This window comes from Phodopus roborovskii, unplaced genomic scaffold (genome assembly GCF_943737965.1).
Source record: "Phodopus roborovskii unplaced genomic scaffold, PHOROB, whole genome shotgun sequence".
NCBI classification, from domain to species: Eukaryota; Metazoa; Chordata; class Mammalia; order Rodentia; family Cricetidae; genus Phodopus; species Phodopus roborovskii.
Window position 1 is genome coordinate 21,201,071 of NW_026126410.1, and position 20,512 is coordinate 21,221,582.

Genomic DNA, 20,512 nt, shown 5'->3' on the forward strand with positions numbered 1-20,512 from the left:
TGAGGGTGCTCACAGTTGATCACCCTGTGTTAAAGTGAGTGGGTGTCGTGGCCTAGGACCTGAGGAGGCATGTGCAGTTGTCCCAATTGTGGTGGTGACACGTGTAAAGATGTGCATTGATGGCGCCTGTGACTTAGTAACTGGATATGGGAATAAGGGAAGAGGTGGTCTCAAGTGTAACTCCAGCCTTGAGTAGAGTAGAAAATAAAGGGCTTGGTATTGAATATTAAAAGATGGTTGTTAGCCATCTAAAGTAGGCACATGGGCCAATTTGTGCTAGGTCCAAACTCTTTAGAGCTTTGGATAGCAATTGGGAATCCTTAGTATAAACATACAGATTTCTTTTAAAGTCACGAGAAGGGTATCATAGAGAAGAAAGGCTTTTGGTTAATACTTTGTCCAAGGTGGTTGATATGAAGGTTTAGGTCTGAGTAGTGAGGGACAGTAATCTAAAGGTGAATGCTGTGCTTGTCCTTAACCAGAAACAAACTTGATTTGAGTTCATTTGGTTTAGGTCAGTGAAGGGTTTTCTAGTTACCACTGTGGTTGCTGCTGATTTGGCCTGAACTCAATGGTTTTGTTGAACCACATTTCTATTTGTATGTCTGTCTGATGTAATTTAGCATCCATTTATTGATTTTCACAATAACCAAATGTTTCCCTTCACTCTTTCTTTTGGAACCTATACAGTTCTCTTTAAATTGTAGAAGTGGAAAAAAAAATACGTTAAAGAACTCTTAACCCAGTATTTGTAAAGAAAAAGCTGGGAAGGTAGGCATCAAAATATTAGCAGTAATCATTCCTAAGAAATAACATAATCATATACTTGGCCTTATTTTACTTAAAATTGCTATTCACATTAGGGTTATATTTGTGATTTTGCAAAAGCAAAATACATTTGTCAATAAATAAATAAATAAATAGTCTTTTAAGCCAGGCATGGTGGTATATGCTGCTAATACAAATACTTGGGAGGCTGAGAAAAAAGTGTAAATTTGAGGCCAACCTGACTCAGCCATTCCCAGAATTAAAATACATACTAAATTATCTTTTAGAAGTTAGTTTTACTCTGTAATTTAATAAGTAATGATAATAATATATTTATGATTTTATATTGAACACATGCTTTACATTTTACTTTTTAGATTATCTAATCTTTATAATATTAATGGTAAGATAAATATAAAATATTGCTCAACTAGGAAGAATAATGCTTGAAGATTAGAGTTCTATATATGTAAAGTTACTCCTTCTCAGAGGCCTACCCAGCCCTTTCTTTCGATGACGCAGGGCAAATTCCAAATGGGGTCCAAATGGAACACAAGGGAGCAGCAAACCCAAGCCGGCCAAAGGTCAGTTGACTGCCTGTAACAGTGACAGCTTGTCTTTGGCCTTCAGGTAGCCATGCATAATCTGGTAAAGGCATTGAAATAGACATGCAGAATGTGCCTTTTGGAAACTGTTGACTGCATATTTCACAAAACCTAATGCTGTATTTGGTACTAAAATCAAATTATGATTTCGTGAAATCTGGCCTTTAGTTGAATTTGAACTTGTAGGTTTCATAGTAAGTTATTAAAATGTGCCCTTAAAATCTTTATTTTGCATAGAACTTTTAAATGGCATTGTATTATATGCAATATTCAATGTAAAATAGCATTTCTTTTGTTCTAATAGCTTGCATTGAAAGGCTCGAGCTACAGTGGACTACTTGAACGACACCATATTCACACCAAAAATGTAGAACATATAGTAGATAGCTTACGGTAAGTTTGTGGGATGGGGTCTTAGATGGAATCTCTGATCTTATTTTGTACTTAGAGTTTTAGTAATATTTGCCACATTTCCAGAAAATTATATTAATGACTTTATCATTTTCTAAGGAAATTTTTATTTTACTCTTAAAAGTCAAGCTTTTCAGTAAATCTGTGTAGTAGAGAAGTTCCTTTTCTGTAAGTAGTTGTGTACACAGCAGACTTACTCTCTGTGTATAAAGTATTGTTTCTTGAACCAGAGTCGTAGATACAAGTGTTCATGAATCTATTGCTTGTGTCTAAAAGTGACCATTGTAGAATCTTCAGTTTGTAGCTGAATAAGTTTAAGTGACTATAAAAGAGGAATCTAAGAACACGCTAATAACATTTAATCTCTGCCACTCAATGAATATTTGTTGAATTTTAGACAATAGCTATTTGGTTTTATAATGAATGTATGTTTATGTAATGAATATAACACATTTTTACATTAAATTTCAGCATTAGAAACAGGATCAGTCAGTATTACTGGGGTGATTCTAAAATTTGTTTTAAGGCACATGGATATTTCATTCATTTGCTTTCTGATCTGTCATAGTTACTTGGCTATGTAAGGGAGTTTTACAAACTACACTTAAATTTGTTTTTACGGCGAAGATTTTACTTTTATTTTTGCTTCTCTTTCTGGTGATAATCTGTCTCTTAGATAATGTTCGTGTCTTAGCTATGACATCCGTGGAAAACGTGTGCAACTTCTTATCCTAGGGATGAAGGGATTGAGGTTCGCCTAGTGAAGCGGAGGGAGTACAATGAAGAAACCGTTCGATGGGCAGATGCTGTCATAGCAGCAGGAGGTAACCGCCCTGGAGACCAGGCGCTGGGGTGTGGGGTTCTTTCAGTGAGTCCTATCTCCATGTGCTTGGATTCAGATATTTTGAATCCTTCAAGTCCTGCAAGACAGGCTTTTTTGTTTGTTTTTGTCTTTGCATGTTTTTCTTAATATTAGTTAATTTATATTTCTTGATGGCGTGAGGTTCTCTGTGTTCTTTAATATAGATTTATAAGTCATCTTCAGATTCAGAAGATGATTTGTTAAGTGTATTTTGGTTTACTTATGGCAGTCTTAATAAAGAGCCAATTGTGATAGTCTATTGAAGTTGTTTATTATTTGGCCCCAGTACACCAGCATGTACCTTTTCTTGATGTTTGCTGCTAGTGGCCTTTTTATCCAGCTTTAAATTAAAAGTAGTTGTTGAGAGAATAAATTAAAGCAGGACATGGTTAGATATGTTTTCACTAATATATCATAAATCTTTGGATTGGTTTTATAGGTCAGGGAAGGACATGTTTGGGATTAGAACAATGATGCCCAATTGGGTGACATTATTGTCATTTAATGGGTTGTTGAGAAATTCTACCAGCCACTCTAATGTGCAGGATAGCCTGTAGAACAGCCTTCCAATGTAAATATTTTTTTTCCCCAGTCCTGGCACCATTGAAATCCTGAATCAGTGCAACAGGCACAAGGCAGTACAGTAGGCATAGCACAATACAACAGGCACAGTGCAACAGGCCCAGCACAATACAAAGATGTAGTAGGTGAAAGGGGAAGCTGTGTCAGTCAGCCAGGAGGGTGTAGTTGGTAAAACTACTGGTTTTCAAAATAATGTTAAAACTGCTTTATAAGACAAGTCTGGTTGTGTCTCCTACTCTGGTAGGTGATGGCACGATGCTTCTGGCAGCCAGTAAAGTTTTGGACAGACTTAAACCTGTCATTGGGGTCAACACTGATCCAGAACGGTAAGTGAGAACATGTTTATTTTGTGTCTGGCTTGTAAGGCTGATTTTTAAATATTCTACTCATAACTATTTCTGCTTTGTTTTGTGTGTTGCCTATTTTTGATGACTTACACTTTTGAATCTATTCTTCGTTTTCTCTGTATAGCTAAGATGTGGAGCTCTGTTGCTTCAAGGATTTTACCATAGTGTATGATGTTAAAGTGTAAGCGTCTTTGTTCTTGCTACTGTGAACATCATAACATGGCCCAAAAACAATTCAGTGATAAAAGGTGCAGTTGACCAAGTGATTGATTGCCCAGACCCTTGGATGACTAATGCTTATCCACCCTCCCTACAGTTAGTTCTCTTTTACATTTGTCATCAGTCAGTCTGAAAGCTTTTGTTTTCCTTTCCCAGCTTTATGGGTACTTTATTAGCGCCATGGTCATAAGTGGACTTTATAAAATTCAGCTGGATTTCCCCACCTCTGCAGTCTCATTTCTAGGAGCACACTCCATCCTTATGTCAGCCTTATCCCCTCACAGATCTGCCCTTTAGTATTCGGTGCTCAGGTCCCCTCTATTTTCTTCAGTTTATTTATTTCTTTGATGGCTCCATAAATGTTTTTAAATAATTATCTTCCTATTCAATTCTAGATCCATTTGTCATCTTTTTCATTCCTATATTAGGCTTGCAAAAAAAATCACCCAGAAAGAAAATCTTAGAAACTTGGGCTTGCTGGTAAGGCAGTCACTCACCAGGTTCTTTACTTAGCCTTCTCATCTCACCTTCTACCCCACCCCCACCCCTGCATCCCACCACTCAGGAGGGTCTGCTCGCTTTTTACACATCTGCATCCTGTTCTCCCTTGAGTGAGCCCTCCCCAAATCACAGGAAATGAAGGTAGGAGATCTCCTGTCACTGGCTCCCTTTCCTCGTGATCCCTCCTGGCCCACACTCCACCCAGGGCTATGCCTTTCCTGCTGTTTTGCATCCTTGGTTATTGCCCCTTTTCCTTTTCTTGAGCCCAAATGTAGCTTGTGTCCTCACTTTGCAGTTCTAAACCTTTGAGTCTTTTCTGCACTGATGCAGTTTAAGAGACCAACGACACTGAACCTAGCAGAAACTGCCTTTTAAGTGTAGCGTTTATAATATTCTTTTCTTTCTGCCTCTGTGACTGTTTCCTTAAAGGAACTTTTGTTACTCTTCTATAAGGTTGTTTTCAAAGATTGTATTTTGGGTCCTTTTGCCTAGAACATCCCCTGCTTCTATCCTCATCTCTAGTACCCCCATTGCAGTCAGAGAATCTTCATACTGTCTGAGAGCCTTATAGTGATGCCGAATCCCACTGAGTAAATCTATGTCTTAACTGTGATGAGCAGGCCAACTCACTCTACTTTTCCTTGGATTTATTTTAGTTTTAGTTTTAGCACTTAGATCCTTTATCTTAGAAAATGGTCCATAGGTGGTCCAGTGAACCCCAAGACTTCATTATCTGCTGGTTCCTATTTTCTGTTCTAATTTCCTGTTATTTTTGTTCCTTTTTTTCATCCTGTTCTAGCAAACTGGCTTTTCAACTGTATTAAAAAAGCAGCTTGCTGTCTACAAATGGTCATTGCTTTTCTCTTTTGCTTCATTTCTGATTAATGGAACCATTACCTGTGCTGGAGTGTGATTACTTCCTTATCCTCTCATCAAACTGCTAATAAATTCTAAGAATTTTGCCTTTAATTCTTCCTCTTAAAAGATTTCTAGATGAATTCTTTGAAAATGTTATATTGTGAGTTTTTATCGTAGTCTCTGTAACCCCTTTCTATCAGCCCTTACCTCTCCCGATTCCTTCAACAACTTCACTGTTTTTGTTTTTATGAAAACCCATTTACTTCAGTATGTGCTGTCCTCATACATCTGGGCATGGGGCTATTCACTGGAGTTGGTTGACCCACCAGGAGCCACACATTGATAGAAAACTGACTGCTTTCCCCAGAAGCTGTCAACTCTCCATAGTTCTTGTGTTAGAACACCTCTCACTCGGTACCAGAGAGAATAACTTGATTGTGTGCATGCCTTGTCCAGAATGTGCCATGTTTAGAAGACATTGTTGAGTTCATGTCTTACAATTTTTCACTACCACTAACCATAGCTCAGGCCTTTATAAGCTGTTGTTGAAAATATTTCGGTAACACATAGAAACCTGTGGGGGACATTTTATACACAACTCATGGTCTTTTTCTAAAGTGCAAGTCTGATTATAGTTACTCCTTAATTAAAATCTTTTACAATTTCCTCCATGATCTTCAAGATACATTGTAAATCCCTTAGGTAATATATACATTTCTTTTCTTTTTTCTTTTGCCATCTGTTGCTTTTCTGCCTTTCTAGTCTCATCTATCATATATTCAGGCACTATATAATCTTCAGTTGAAAAAAATGCATGAGTGGATTTAAACTTCTCGGAGCAGCTCAGAATCTTTCAAAAAGGCTCAGTGTGAATGCTAACCACGAGAGCATCTGTTCACACCCTGGTTGGAGACTCACACAGGCTAGCTTTGGCTCTGGCCACAGGCTCTGTTGACATATGAGATAGTAGATGACTCAAGAGAGCTCTCCAGAAGGCCTGGGCTGTTTTCATCCTTTTTGTGCTCTTCTGCCAAGCTTCCCGGTGCCGCCCCACCCCCAAGATGGAGCGTCAAAATGTACTGCTGTGGTCCTTCCTTAGTCAGGCCTCGGTGGCCTCCAGCTCCTTTCACAGGCAGCACATGACTAACTGCTCACTGCCCTTTCCTGCCTGTCTCTGCTGTTACACAGTTAATTCTTTTGCGTATAGGACCTTGAGTCCTAACTTCTCTAATGTTAGCATAGGTTTGTACATTGTATTCAGGAAACTTCTGAAGAATGAATGTAATTGATCTCAGAGAGCAGCCCTAGGACTTCAACCTTGCTGAATTAATGTTCTCTGAGATTAAGAAAGTAAGATCATTAGTTTAGTAATTAACTTTTGATTCCTTCCGTGTTGGTGCATTTGGGTCTCAGAAATTCTTAATAACCTGTTTTTATGTCATTAAGTTAAGAAGTTGTTAACTTGACCAATTTTATGGTTGGATTGTATTTTCTTTAAAAAGCTAGCTTTAAATCATGAACGTATCAGATTTTGAGGACTTCAATTTGCCTATGGATGCAAGAAGACAAAGAACTCTTTAAAAATCTGTTGTTTTAAATAGAAAATGGCGAAAAAGGGAAAGCTGTATCAATACCTTGGCACGAGGTCACATCTAGGGCTGCAGGCCTTTAAGGGTTTCATTTGGGCTGGAATATTGGCATCAAGATGGCTCACTCACATGGACTCAATCTGAATTAAAAATAGCATTCAGTTGTTCTCTTCTGTTTTCCAAACTCACTCTGCTAAGCCTGGTAAACAGCCTTTGAATGCCACAGTAGTCAGCCTCCATTGGTACCCTAATATTTACCCCTCTGTGGCTCTCATCTTGCTCTCTGCTTTCAGTCAGGGTGATCATTGAGGCCAATGAAGTGGTGGTGAGACACTGGAAATGCTAAGCCGTGTTCTAAGTGATGTGTTGGACCTTCTGTGTTGCAGCTCATGAACTGCTCAGCTACCACGATATTGAGATCAGTGTAGTGACCCTGTGAGGAAAGGCTCCCATCAGAGGAACTGAGACCTCCTGCTTACAGCTGCCACTAGCTTACAATCTAGGAAGTGGATGTAGGAGCCCAAGTTAGGCCTTCAGATAACACCTGGGGCCCAGCCAGTGTCTGAGTATATGGAGTCATGAGAGAGTGTGACCTTCTGTGGACTTGCACTTGTCTTGAAGAGATGCTTTCTGTCAAGTTACTATGCTACTTTTAATGTAGTAAACATTGGGAAAATTAATGAATATAAAAATTTTAAGTCTGGAGGACAGATGTTATTCCAGTGGTCCAGGCTTACAGTCTCAGCACCCAGACTTGGTAAGCAGTCTGTGATGCTCTGTCTCAAAAACAAAACAAACACCCCCCCCATCAAACAACAACAAAAATGAAGTTCTGTTATTGACTTCTGTAGATAAATTGCTAAACTGTACTTTACAAAATCTTTTTTTTTCTGCTCATTAATTTACCATTTATAATTTATTTATTTATTATCAAGACTTTTTGCAAGGTCTACTCATCCTTTAAGACCAGAGCACCTTGGAGTGATGATAATGAAAATTTCTGGGTATCATTAGGAGTCACATCTTCTGTAGCAGTTTAACAGAAATCTTACCACTTTGTGACTTGCAGTTATTTTCTGTTTTATTGAATTTTTAATTAGGCGTATGTGTATGTATGTGTGTGTGGGGGATGTAGTCATGTGATTTCACGGCCATCAGAATCAGAAAAGGGTGTCAGGTCCCCTGGAACTAGAATTACAGATGGTTGTGAGCCATGTGGCATGGTCCTGGGAACTGAACTCTGGTCCTCTGCAAGAGCAATACAAACTCTTAATGACAGAGCCATCCCACCAGCTTTCCAAGTACTCAATTTGTCTTCCACATCAATCTGTGACTTCCCTGAAGTTCATCTTTAATAATTTTTAAGTAAGTGAAAGTTTATATCAGGATAAGCTTTCTTAATTCTTTTGCTTAAGGATAACTTAAGTGGTTCAACATGTTTTCACATTTTGATTTCACAATTTGATTCTTTGGAATAACCTTGCATGGTTGATGTTTGTCACAATTTTAGAAATAAGAAAACAATTCTAAAGTGACTTATTGTGATGTTAATAGTTAAATAATTTAGAGGTAAGAGGCAAGGATCCCACTCTACCACTGGATAAGTTAACAAGGTGATTAGTAGCAGAATTTTGCTATTGTTTTTACTTTTATCAGTGTGGAAATACTGGCATAGTTGTTTTATTAAAGCTCATTGTGGACTATGATTTGTTCAGTGTTTTGTTTTTTGGGTTTTTTTTTGTTATTGAAAGTATAGACAATTTGTGGGAGAAATGAAATATAGGATTGAAATTTAGAAAAACTGGTCTCTGATTTTTGTAGTTAGTAATGCTCTGATTTTTTTCTCCTCTACTCATTTACTCCCACCCTTTGTACCATCTGAACATCTCCCAGGTCTGAAGGTCATTTATGTCTGCCTGTTCGATACACACATTCCTTCCCTGAAGCCCTACAGAAGTTCTCGCGTGGTGAGTTCAGGTAGGAAGCTCTTACTCTCTTGTTTGGTTCTTTAATAAATATGTGCTCTTGATACTGTTCAAAAAGAGGAGACACAGACAAACCGGGGCACTTCACCGATCCGTACAAAAGCCGTAAAAAATGCAAGGAGTCAGCCACAGAGGTCTTCTACCTTCTTTCCAGTAGAGCAAAGTAGAGAGAACATGACAGATATTAATTGGCCTATAATTGCAAATGATGATTTTACTCCTTCAGCCAGAGTGAGGTTGCCACTATGATTTTTAGTCTTATTTTTAATACATGTTCTTAGCATTTGGTAGAAAGATAGTTCAAGCTGTTTGGTAAAATTGAAGATTCAATTTTATTTTTGTACTTTTAATGAATGGATGCTTGTGAGTTTAATCCAGCCTGGCTGTACTTCCTCATATCTTTGTCTTCTCTGTGAAGTGTTTTTTAATCAATGGGATGGGATTTTTAAAAACATACTTCTCCAAGCTAGAAATGGATCAGTGGGTGCTTGCTTTGAAAGTACGGGAACCACATTTTCAATTCCCAGCACCCACTTTTACTGAGTTATTGTTTATGTCCTTAGGTGTAATAAGGAGCTCACACTTGCCATTTCTTAATCTCTTTTCCTATTGGAGTTTAAAAACAATCATCATTGCCTGGCAGAGGTGGTGCATGTCTTTAATACAGCACTCACTCTGTGAGTTTGAGGCCAGCCTGGTTTACAGAGTGAGTTCTAGGACAGCCAGGGGTACACAGAGAAACTCTGTGTCAAAAAAGAAACCAAAGCAACAACAACAACAACAAAAAAAAAATCACCATTTTGAAGTTTTAGGAGACGTTCATCTAATACGTTTATTCACCTTAGTGGGGGTACTGTTTGCCTTCTGTGATAGACTTTGCTGAGCAAACACATGCATATGTCCAGCTCTTATGGATTTAGTGGTTTATTACTAAGATTTTAATTCAGATTACCTTGTAGGTTTTAGATAAGCTTCCTAGACATTACCACAACTGGAAAGAGAAGTAAACACCCATACAAAACTTTCAGTAGAGACCTGTAGGCTTCAGGAGTTTGTGCTACAAGTTACTCATGGAGTAAATAGCCACTTTCCCAGCTCTGATTTTTTGCCAGGGTCTCATTATGTAGGTCTGACTGGCCTGGAACTCAGAGTTCTGGCTGCTTCTACCTCCCTACTGCTGGTATTACAGATATATATATACACATATGCCACCAAGCTAAGCCTATATAGCTTCTCATATACATTTTTCAATTTGCTGAGGTTGTTGTAGTGTATTTGATTTCATTGTAACTTCCCTTCACATTCAGGTGGCTATGGAGACAACGTATCAGGTTGTATCTGGAAGGGACTGGCATAAACCCCACCCCGGTGGACCTTCATGAACAGCAGCTGAGTTTGAATCAGCACAGCAGGGCCTTTAACATCGAAAGAGCTGATGATGAAAGTAGGTGGAGTGGACATTACCCTTGGGTGGGTGCTATGTAACTTTTAAGGTTTTAAAGAAATCATTTTCATTTAATTTGCTTTTAATGCCACTAGTAACTCTTCCCATCCAAGTACTAACCAGGCTCGACCTTGCTTATTTCCCGAGATCAGATGAGATTGGGCATGTTCAGGGTGGTATGGCCGTAGACAGCCAGTAGTAACTCTTAAAAAATACTTTTTGCTGGTTTAACTTTTTGTCATCATTATTATAATTAGAATCTAAAGAAGTAGAACATGTTTCAAGATGAACTGTCTCTAGCACAGGTTTGAAAACTAGTTGGTTAGGGATACATTATTTAATGCCTGGCAGGACAATTGACATTTAGGAAAAGACCTTTGACAAGTCAAAGGAGAGACGGAGGGAACTGATCTGTTGGAAATCTTATAAGTTTGTGTTTCTGTAGTTAGGACTGCACTTAACTCTCTCACTCACTCTCTTTTAACTGTATTTACTGTAGTTGTCGATTAAAATCTTTCTTGTTGGAAGATTTTTGCATCCAGCTTTGAGATTTCTGTTTAAGGTCAATTAAGGAGAATCCCAGCAGATGGAAATTTACAACTTTTCAGTATGAGGGTTAAAATGAATATTTAGCTTTGCTCTAATGTATGGATTTTTATTTTGTCATGTTTTCTTATTGCTTTCAGTAACTCTAAAACTTAAGTGGTACAAAAAAAAAAATCACGAAAGAAGTATTCATGGACTGTTTGTTATAAAAAGATTCTTCTCCTTGAAAAGTTTCAGGAATGGCATCTTAATCTCCCTCCCCCCACTACACCTCCTTTCTGCTGGGTCCCAGTGATACTTTGTTTTTTAGCATGTTTCTAAGGTCTGAGTTCATGGCATATTGGAAAGATTCTCTTTCCCTTAAAAAAAAAATCATTTGCTTTTAAATGTCTTTTGAGTATAATTCCTATTACTAGTTTTGAAACTCTTTAGTAATTATTAAATAAGATTTCATTGACATAGCTGGAAATTTTATTTTCTCCTTCACCAAAAGAAGCTTCCCCTGTGCTGGGGAGATGACCCAGGGGATGAAGCATTTTTGTTCAAGTGTGAGGAATGTTGTTTGAATCCCCAGAACCCGTGTGGCCCTTGGATCCCAGCACTCAGAGTAGAGGCAGGGTTCCTACCAGGAGCTTACTGTGGATTCTCTGGGATCAGTGAGCTCCCACTCCCGTCAAGAGATCTCACCTCAATCAGTGAAGTGGAGAGAGACCAAGGGTGACACCAGACTATCAAACTTGGGCCTCTACGAGCTCATTTATGTGCATACATGTGCACATTCACCTGCGTATACACCAGAGCTGTGTACACACTTGGAAGCACAATATATCATGACAAACATCGGTATCTTTGAAAGATGGTGAACCACTTCTTTTCATCAGTAGTTACATCTTCTGAGAGATGTAAAAAGCCATACAGAGATCATACCTAGAAATGCGTTATTCACACTAAGTAAGTTGGGGTTCAGTGTCCAGGATGAACATATGACAAATGTTGGGGCTGGGAAAGCAAAACCAACAACAAAAGTTGCCAAAGTAAAGTAATCCAAGAAAATATCTCAGAATTTTAGGTAATAATCTGAATTGAAAGAAGTCAAAAGTCTTTATCGTAAGTAGTGATAGTAGATCCGCAAACCTGATGTGTGTCAGAAGACTGAATGGGATTTCCAGTAGGGGCGAGAGCGCTGATACGGTTCTGTGTACAAAGGATCTGGAATCAACAGTCTCAGGTTTGTCAGTAGCAGCATTGGACACGGAAATCACTGTAATTATATGACTGTCACTGTTAGGATTAACTGTGTAGTATTTACTATGTCAAGGGACTATTTTAGAGGGCATTTTTAGTAGAATTTATTTTTAATAGATGTATTTCTAAGAAAATTGAGAGCCATTTTAACGTGTGTATTTGATGTCTAACTTAAGTCCTCTTTGTGTTGGCAGGAAACACTGCCTAGAAAAGTTGCATAGGTTTGAGATTATAAATATAAATATATTTGATGATTTCTCAGTTTAGAACAAGACTAGTGAGAACACCTTTACATCTTCAAACTTAAAGTAAATGATGCAACTTTGAACATTTTTGCCTTTTGTAGTGTGACTTGACCTTGTCTAGATTTTTTATTACAAGTTATAAAACTGTATGTATGTATAGACATACTTACATATAATTTCTATATCAAAGGAGAAGGTGGGTTGATTTGTTTTTCTTTCTAAGTTTTAAATATATTATTTAATTATTATTTGCAAGGCTAATTTGGTGACATGAATTAGTTTGATAAACAGCATCAGATCTATCATGGCTTTATGCAGTATAGATTATTTCTAGTTCATCTCACTGTGGTCGGGAGTGGTCAGGCAGCCCAGGGTTTTCCCATATTCCAAGAGCTCCTACCATATTTTAAGGCTTCAGAGTTTTCCACTTGATCTCTTGCATTTTGTGGGAAGAATCCAGAGAACATGGAGGATCTTGAAGCTTTAGAAGCCAGTCCTTCCTTTTCATTGCCTCTGACCACCATGTAGTTAGAGGCTGGACCTAGTGCAGGAAGGAAATAGGCTGGTAGTAAGAAGGTGGGAGAGAATTGCACACAATAGCAGTCTCTGCCATAAGTTTTAGCAGTTGTGTATTTGTGTCAATTATGACTTTATAATTGATTGTGTTCGATAAAAAATTAGCTGATAACTCAGTTCATGTTTTTGTATCTTCATATATACACTATGTATCTTTATATACAATGTATTATATAAATATATATTTATATAGATGCAAATTATAAGTGGGTAGTTTTTAACTGCTTAAGAGTTGGTAGTCATTTAGCATGAAAAATAAAAGCATGTGATTAGAGAAAAATTTTCTGCTCTTCTTGACAAAAAAATTCAAAATGAAATCTAGCAAGTACAGATATTTAAAGATGTGGTGTGGAAACCAAGTGTAGTAGCATATGTCTTTAATCACAGCATGTGGGAGGCAGAGGCAGTTGGATCTCTCTGAGTTTGAGTTTGAGGCCATTATGGTCTACAAAGTGATCCCAGGAGAACCAGAGCAATATAAAACAGAAATCCTGTCTCCCAAACAAAACAGAACAAACTCCAAAAAACATATGGTGTGGAGAGGAAAATAGAAACAGGTGAAAAGTTAAGTTCATATAAAAGAAAAGCACATCATGGCAAGAGTTCATGCTTACTAATAATATTTGTTAAACATCTGCTGTGAATTTAGCATTTGTGAAGAATCCATGGGAATGAAGATCTAAAAATTCCATTAATAATTCATACATTTAAGAAAATCTATAAACAATAAGTTTTTAGCATTGTATATTTGTGTAACTGTCCAATATGATATTGCCTTGAAGCAAATTGGGATAATACCAAGTTAAACTGAATTATGGCTTTGATGCAGTAGAATTTAGATAAACACAGACTCTTGGATATAGAACTTTGGGCAGGTATGGTGGTATGTGTCCCTACATTCTCAGTACTCAATGTGTGAGGTTTTTTTCTGTTGTGCTGACAAAGGAGACAAATAGCAGCTGTTCAAAGAATTCTTGGTACTGTAATAGAGACCCTTTACAGGTGAAAGAATAGTCCCTTTAGGAGGTTAACATTCTGGAGGAATGAGAAAAATACTATATTTGACATAATAAATATGCATGAATAAGGGGGTCAGAAGTTAGAGGTCACATTGGCTGTGGCTCATATGTGTATTCAGTGTCTAATGTGAGTTAGGTCTCTAGTCTGTGTAACACATTACTTCGATCTTTATCATGGTAGCCATACATTATTTATAAGCTTACAGGTTGTGAAGCTCAGAATCCAGAAACATCTTAACTGTTAGTTCTAGTTTAGGAGGTGACAGTCAAGCTGTCAAACTAAACAGCAGTGCTTGAAGACCTGCCCGGACTAGAGAGTTCCCTTGCTGGTTCTCATGTGCTGCTTAGCAGAAAGGAGGGTTAGTTTCCAGAGTGAGTGAGTGAGAGACAGAGACAGATAGGCATACATAGCAAGACAGAAGCCTTTTCTGACCTCCTTTTTCTCAGAGGTAGGTGCACGATCAGAATTTGTGTTGCCTTGGTTGGAGTGTAACCCACCCTGGTTTGATGTACTGGACCACGTGAAGGGTGTGAACACTGGATGGGAGGGATAATTGGAGACTGGAGGCTGCTGCCATAACTGGAATGCACTAAGTACGTGTTGATTGAAACTGGGTGAGGAGGGACAAGTGAACTTTTCCCATAGTGCTTACTCATGGGAGATGCTTGACTTGAGTAGTCCTGCCCATCACATGGGGACAGGGCTGGCATTTCCACCTGAAAATTGATCAGTGATAGAAAGTGAAGGGAGTTCTTTAATGGTGACAAGATCACATTTAATTCCCCAATACTATTGTACTGATGGAGAACACTTCTTAAATGGTGCAGATTAAACAAAAGATGGGTATTTTTACAGATGTGGAAGGGAGATGTGCTAATGTTTTTCTGATTATCATTCTTAAAAACGTTTTTGAGATTTTTCAAATGAAAAAAAAAAGTGCTGTTTCCTTTCAGTCTTTTTTTCTTAAACTTAAAAAAAAAAAAAAAAATGAGATTAGAACATTTTCCCTTCCGTTTCCTTCCCCCAAACCCACACATATAACCCTCCTTGTTCTCTTTCAAGTGCATGGCCTCATTTTTCATTAATGGCTATTAGTTACATGCATATGTGTATATGTACATACACATGTGCATTCCTAAGTATAACTATATTATGTTACTCACATGTGTTTTTTTCAGGGCAGACAATTTGGTATTAGATAACCAGTTGCTGTTCTTTTCCTTGAAGACTATTTCTTTGGTTTCAGCATTCTTTAATTTGCCTGTTATTCTTTGTGTAGGGTTGAGGCTTTGTGGGCTCTTTCTCATCCGCCCTGGAATACCTATTGTTATTGTCCTTCCTTGGCTCATGTTTGTATAATCATGTTAGTGAGACTTTGTAGGTGTGGCTCTGACATTACTAGATCTATCTAGGTTGGTTTCCAGTATAAGCCATGCAGGTAATTTGTGTTCTAAATTCGAAGTGGTGCTTTGGTCAATTCCTCCTCTAATGCTGACCAGGTAAAATTCAGTTAATATTGTAACACTTAGAACTTAATTCAAGGATTACATTAGCGAGACAGGTTAGGTTTATTGGTATAGGTTAGGTGACTTTAGACTTTATGAACAATTTAAGGTGCTTCTGTGTTATTAAAGAATGTGATGCCTTTAAAACTCCAGAGCTTGATGAACTTGTAATTTAATAGTTCTGAAATTCAAGGAGCTTTCTTGGATCTCTCACCTACTGCAGGATCCGAGGCGTCAGGACCTCAGCTTTTGCCAGTGCGAGCACTCAATGAAGTCTTCATCGGGGAGAGCTTGTCATCCAGGTACCTAAAAGCTTGTGGTTGTGAATGTGGAATTCAGTGTTTAAGCACTTCTGATATTTTCATTTAATTTCTACAGCCTGGCTTACAGAAGTAATATAAATAGGAGAAATCAATTATTTAATAAAATTACTTCCAAAGCCATCATATATGCTGATATGAGGACATAGAATATTGTATGGGGAAAAACTTGGGAAACTTCCCATTCCGCAGTCCCTCAGAGTCCTTACTGCACTGCTGTTCATTTCTAAGAGCTTGGGAGGAGAGTGAGGTCCTATGTGTACATTTGTGGGTGACTTATTTCTTTTTTTTTTTTTTTTATGCATATAGAGTATTTTTTATTTAATTTTATATAACAAAGTCCAATTAAATGAAAACAAACATTTATACACAATATTTGGGAATTTGGGCGTCGTTCTTTCCAAACTACTTCCTGCTGGTAAGGGGCGCTGTCTTGGGGGATTCGAAGAAGATTCAGATATCCTAGCTGTAGTCTGTAGGGCTGTTGACTTATTTCTTAGATAGCCTGTATTCACATTTCTCTTCTAAAACTGAGTGTAGTAGCACATTGCTACCTCCCAGTGTTCAGGAGGCCTCTAACAGTCTTGTTAAAACACAGGAGCTTAAGGCCCTGGCCTGGGCAGCGTAGTGAAAAACCTATCCCCCTCCTGGCTCTCCCGACCTTTAATTCCCTTCCCTCTCACCTCACCCTTCACAACATAGTAAAAGCCTTAACACACACATACACATTCATATACATTCTCTCTCCCTCTCTTTCTCATACACATACATACACACTCTCATATACATATGCCTCACACATGTAGCTCTCACACATTCATGTCTCTCACACACCTCTCTTACACAGACTCACTTACATACACATTCTCTCTCAGACACTCTCATATATACATTTCTCTTCCCTTCTTTCTCACACCCATAAACACACGCACAAGTGGAGGAAAAATGTTTTATTAATGCTTTTCAAGCTGGTTTGCTTATTTCTTCTTTAAGTACAGGATCCAATCACACTTTTTGCTATTTTGGCTTTCTGCTTATAAAATTAATAATAACTCCTCAGTTTTGTCATTTGTGGTACTAATACTTTCGACCAGTCTGAGGCAGTTGGTTGCAGGACACCCTTATTTTATTTCTGCATGGCATTTGCTGCCTAACCTTCAAATAGGTGTTTTTTGGTCACGTTATGCAATTCTCCTGTGTTTAATGTAACTCTAAGGCAAGTGTATTGACAGCTCAGGGTTAATGCCTTTATTAAAGGCTGGAGATACATCTTAGGTGTAGTCTTTTCCAGCATGTGTGATTCTCTAGTTTTGATTCCCAGTGGTGCACACACGCACACAGATATACCACCATTGTTAGCAAAAATTAATGTAATGTAAAAATGTGATACCTAAATATAACAGCTTTGAAACGCCAGCACTTTCTTCTACCTTTGAAACTCATGGATACTCATTATGAAATGACCACCAGGAAGTAAAGTCAGCTTCACTGGAATACATTGTGCTTGGCTCCCTGTTATGTAGTTGTATAGATTAGGCACAGAGACTGCAGATGAGTTCATGTCCTGCCTTCCTGCTACCAACCACCGTCACGTGACCCATTGAGCACTGTATCATTGAATCCCTAGTTATAATGTATGCTAATACTTTTTTATTGTAAGTTATATTCTGCCATAAGGAGTTTATGAAGAGAGAGTTTTATAATAAAAATGATTTCCACATTCTAGCTAATCTAAAGAATTGACATTAAAATGGTGACCAATGAGGCAGAATCATTTGAACAGTCCTTTCAAATTATTGTAGTTATTTTGAGTATATAATACTTATTCAGGAAGAATATATTTTGTGCCTTTTGCACACTATGTGTTAGTCACTAGGGGTACAAAGATGTGTGTGGAAAAGGTGAGGTTGGTAAAACTAAGTTTTTAAAATTTTAGAACATTCTTTCAAGAAATAAGATATTTACAGGAAATTAATAACTTCAGTATAAACTGTATTTATCTTAAAATGGTAAAACATATAAGCTGTCTGTCCATAAGTTTTGTCTCATGCTACATGTAAGATTTCACACACTATGGAAATGATAATGGCTTTTGATGTATAGAAGAGGAGAAAAGGATGAGAAAGGTACCAGGGAGCATCCATTAAGTTGAAAAGGTTTGATTGTCTGTGTTTCCTATGGGAAGCCGTCTGTACCTTGCTTTACATGTTTGCTTGCTATGTTTCATAGAGAAGGTGTGGCTGTTACCATCATGGCTGCATACTGTGTATTTACTGAAGAGATAGTGTAGAAGACAAGGGACCAGATGTCAGACCTTGAGTCAGTGAAGTCTCATAGGGCAATGTCTGCTGCTGCTTTTTTGTCCTTTGATGTCTCTCCTTAGATCTTTAGTGAGATAAGCAAGCAGTGGTTCTGTTTTGAGGCTGTTGAACACAGTGTAACTATTATAGAGGCTTTAGGGCTTATTTTTAAAAACCTTGTGACTAGACCCTTAGGCAAAAAGAGCATGAACACATGAAGTGTCTGTCAAACTGTGTATATTGTATTCTATTACTTCATGCTCTGATAGCAGCCCCTGAGGAAGGAAGCTGTAGTTACAGCATGAGCAGCGAGATTCAGAAGGGTCAGAGAAGTTGCCTAGGTCATGTAATTATGTAGAAGCCAAACTGTCATTTGAGCCCATTATTCCCAGTCCCAGATTTGGGTTGAGGCTTGCTCTGGAACCTTACAGGCTTTGCTTGGAAAATTTGATATGCAGCAATGTTTCTCCTGCCTCACTTTCAATGTTCTTAGATTGAAGAACATTTAAAAGCCTGTGTTTTTTTTCTTTTCTGTCTGTTCTAACCTAGAATGCCTTATTGTTGGGCTGTAGCAGTGGACAATTTAAGAAGAAGTATACCCAATCTAAAGGGACTGTGAGTTTTATTGCTGCCTTAAAAATAATTTTCCCCAAATAAAAATCCTGTGAATTAACTAATCCCAATAAACCTGCATGTAGAATGACACTAAATTTGCTCATCATTGTGGGCTCAACATCTCTCATCTGGGTATAATCTCGTGTTCTCTTCTGCTCATCTCCACCCTTCTGCACTCTCTTGTTTCGGCTTCATTCTAGCACTGTAGCAGACATTGCTGGGGATTTGCTGGATTGTATGAATAGTAGGCTTCTCATGTGCTTTTTGAGGAAGACATAACTGACCCATGAAATAGATTAAAGGTGACTATTAGGCACTGTTGTCCTTTGTAAAGAACAGTAGCGAAAGCAACAATGAGAAGTTACGTCACACAAAACTCATATTAGGAGCTTAGTGAAGAAATTGAAAGAATTAGAATGAGAAATTACTAGTGTGTTAGTGTTTGCAAGTGTGTTTAATAACTTACTTTGAAAAACTGTATTTTATTGTGAGTTTAACTTCTTAATTTGCTGAAGAAACAGTGTAGTGTTTGTGACACCATTATTTTAAGATAGCATTTACGCAGTAGGCTTTTTATATATTTTAGAAGTTCCTTCTGTTGTCCAGTCAGTATTTAAACAATAGTGTCATGTGTGCTGGTGTTACAAAAACTCAGTTTGTATTTCTGGAATATTTTAAAACATTAATTGCTGAAAAGATTACACTTTGATATTATTTTTAGTTTTTGTCTGCTTATATAGAATTGGTTGAGGATTTTCTTTATGGCCTTATATGTTAGCCCACTACCATTTGAAATGATATACTAGCACATAGCTTAAATTAGAGGTTAGCAGCAATTACTGTTATCAGAAAGAACTAGATGTAGATGGTGTTATGTCAGGGACTAGGCACCAAGAATGACATCCACGTAAAGATGAAATTGTTAGAACCCTGAAAGGAAGCACTGTGTGTGTGGGGTCCCAGAGAGCAGAAGCAGCACTGTTAGAAATGTATGGGCCCTCATCTGAAACACTAATGTATTAATTGTAAGGGGGCATCTAGGTCAGAAAGGCATGCAGATAACTGAATGTTTTTTCCTTCTAATTTTTTCTCTTAATCAGTACTGGAATTAGACTAGTAATGCCGATTAAGTCAGATGTCTTGGTCAAGCTGATTTACTTAGATTTCAGGAATTTTGAAGACTGTTATTTTTCCCTGGGGCCCTAACACAGTTCAGCAAACACAGTTTTCTATTTTCAATTCATAGGGCTTCGTACTATGAAATTTCAGTTGATGATGGCCCATGGGAAAAGCAGAAGAGTTCAGGGCTCAATTTGTGTACTGGAACGGGATCAAAGGCCTGGTGAGTAACTTGGGATGTTACCTGTCAAGGTGTGAAACTATTTTATGCTACAAAATTGACTTTCTATCTTATGTGGATGTACCTGAGTCCTCTGAGTTATAGGGACAACACATTGTTGTTCAGCACATTCAAACCTGGTCTTACCCGTCTTCCATTTTTTTTTTTTTTTTTTTTCCCTTCTGTGTTCCATGTTCCATGCAGTGTTTGCTTCTGTTACTGTTTTCTCAGACTCCATTACTATAGGAAAAACATCATTTTCTAAAGTCTCACTCTTTCCTTCTTGCTGTCCTTCACCCTCCCCTCCACACAAACGGGTCTCAAAATCCTGTGATTTGCAATACCCAAATCTTTGCCAACTTTCTCAGCTTCTGCTGATGCTCCCTTGGTCTGAGTCTCATCTTTTTTGGTAGGTTTTTCTCTGTACCTGCCCTCTTTTTCTCCTGGTTGTCACCTAAACACTCCCAACAGAGTGGTCATTGTAAAGTGCAAAGTGATCTTTCTGAGTGCACATAGAGAATGTCCATTTTTGGCTTTAACACTTTGGCTGGCACTGCTTAGTCTGACAAGAACATCCTGGTAAAATGTGGCCATGGCCATCTTATTTATCCATGTTAAACCCTCACCCTA

At 37.9% G+C, this 20,512-nt stretch overlaps 1 protein-coding gene across 3 annotated transcripts in view; it reads left to right on the plus strand.

The window, feature by feature from the left end:
• Positions 1-20,512, plus strand: part of Nadk2 (NAD kinase 2, mitochondrial) — a 39,146-nt gene that overhangs the window by 12,610 nt on the left and 6,024 nt on the right. For 2 of the 3 annotated variants that reach the window (XM_051182526.1, XM_051182527.1), the window contains exons 2-8: positions 1,678-1,766; positions 2,520-2,608; positions 3,473-3,554; positions 8,636-8,719; positions 10,035-10,171; positions 15,532-15,610; positions 19,790-19,885. In XM_051182526.1, coding sequence (XP_051038483.1) covers positions 1,678-1,766; positions 2,520-2,608; positions 3,473-3,554; positions 8,636-8,719; positions 10,035-10,171; positions 15,532-15,610; positions 19,790-19,885 — 656 coding nt within the window. Of the gene's footprint in view, positions 1-1,677; positions 1,767-2,519; positions 2,609-3,472; positions 3,555-8,635; positions 8,720-10,034; positions 10,172-15,531; positions 15,611-18,477; positions 18,544-19,789; positions 19,886-20,512 lie in introns of all 3 variants that reach the window. The other variant, XM_051182525.1, reaches the window with a different exon arrangement.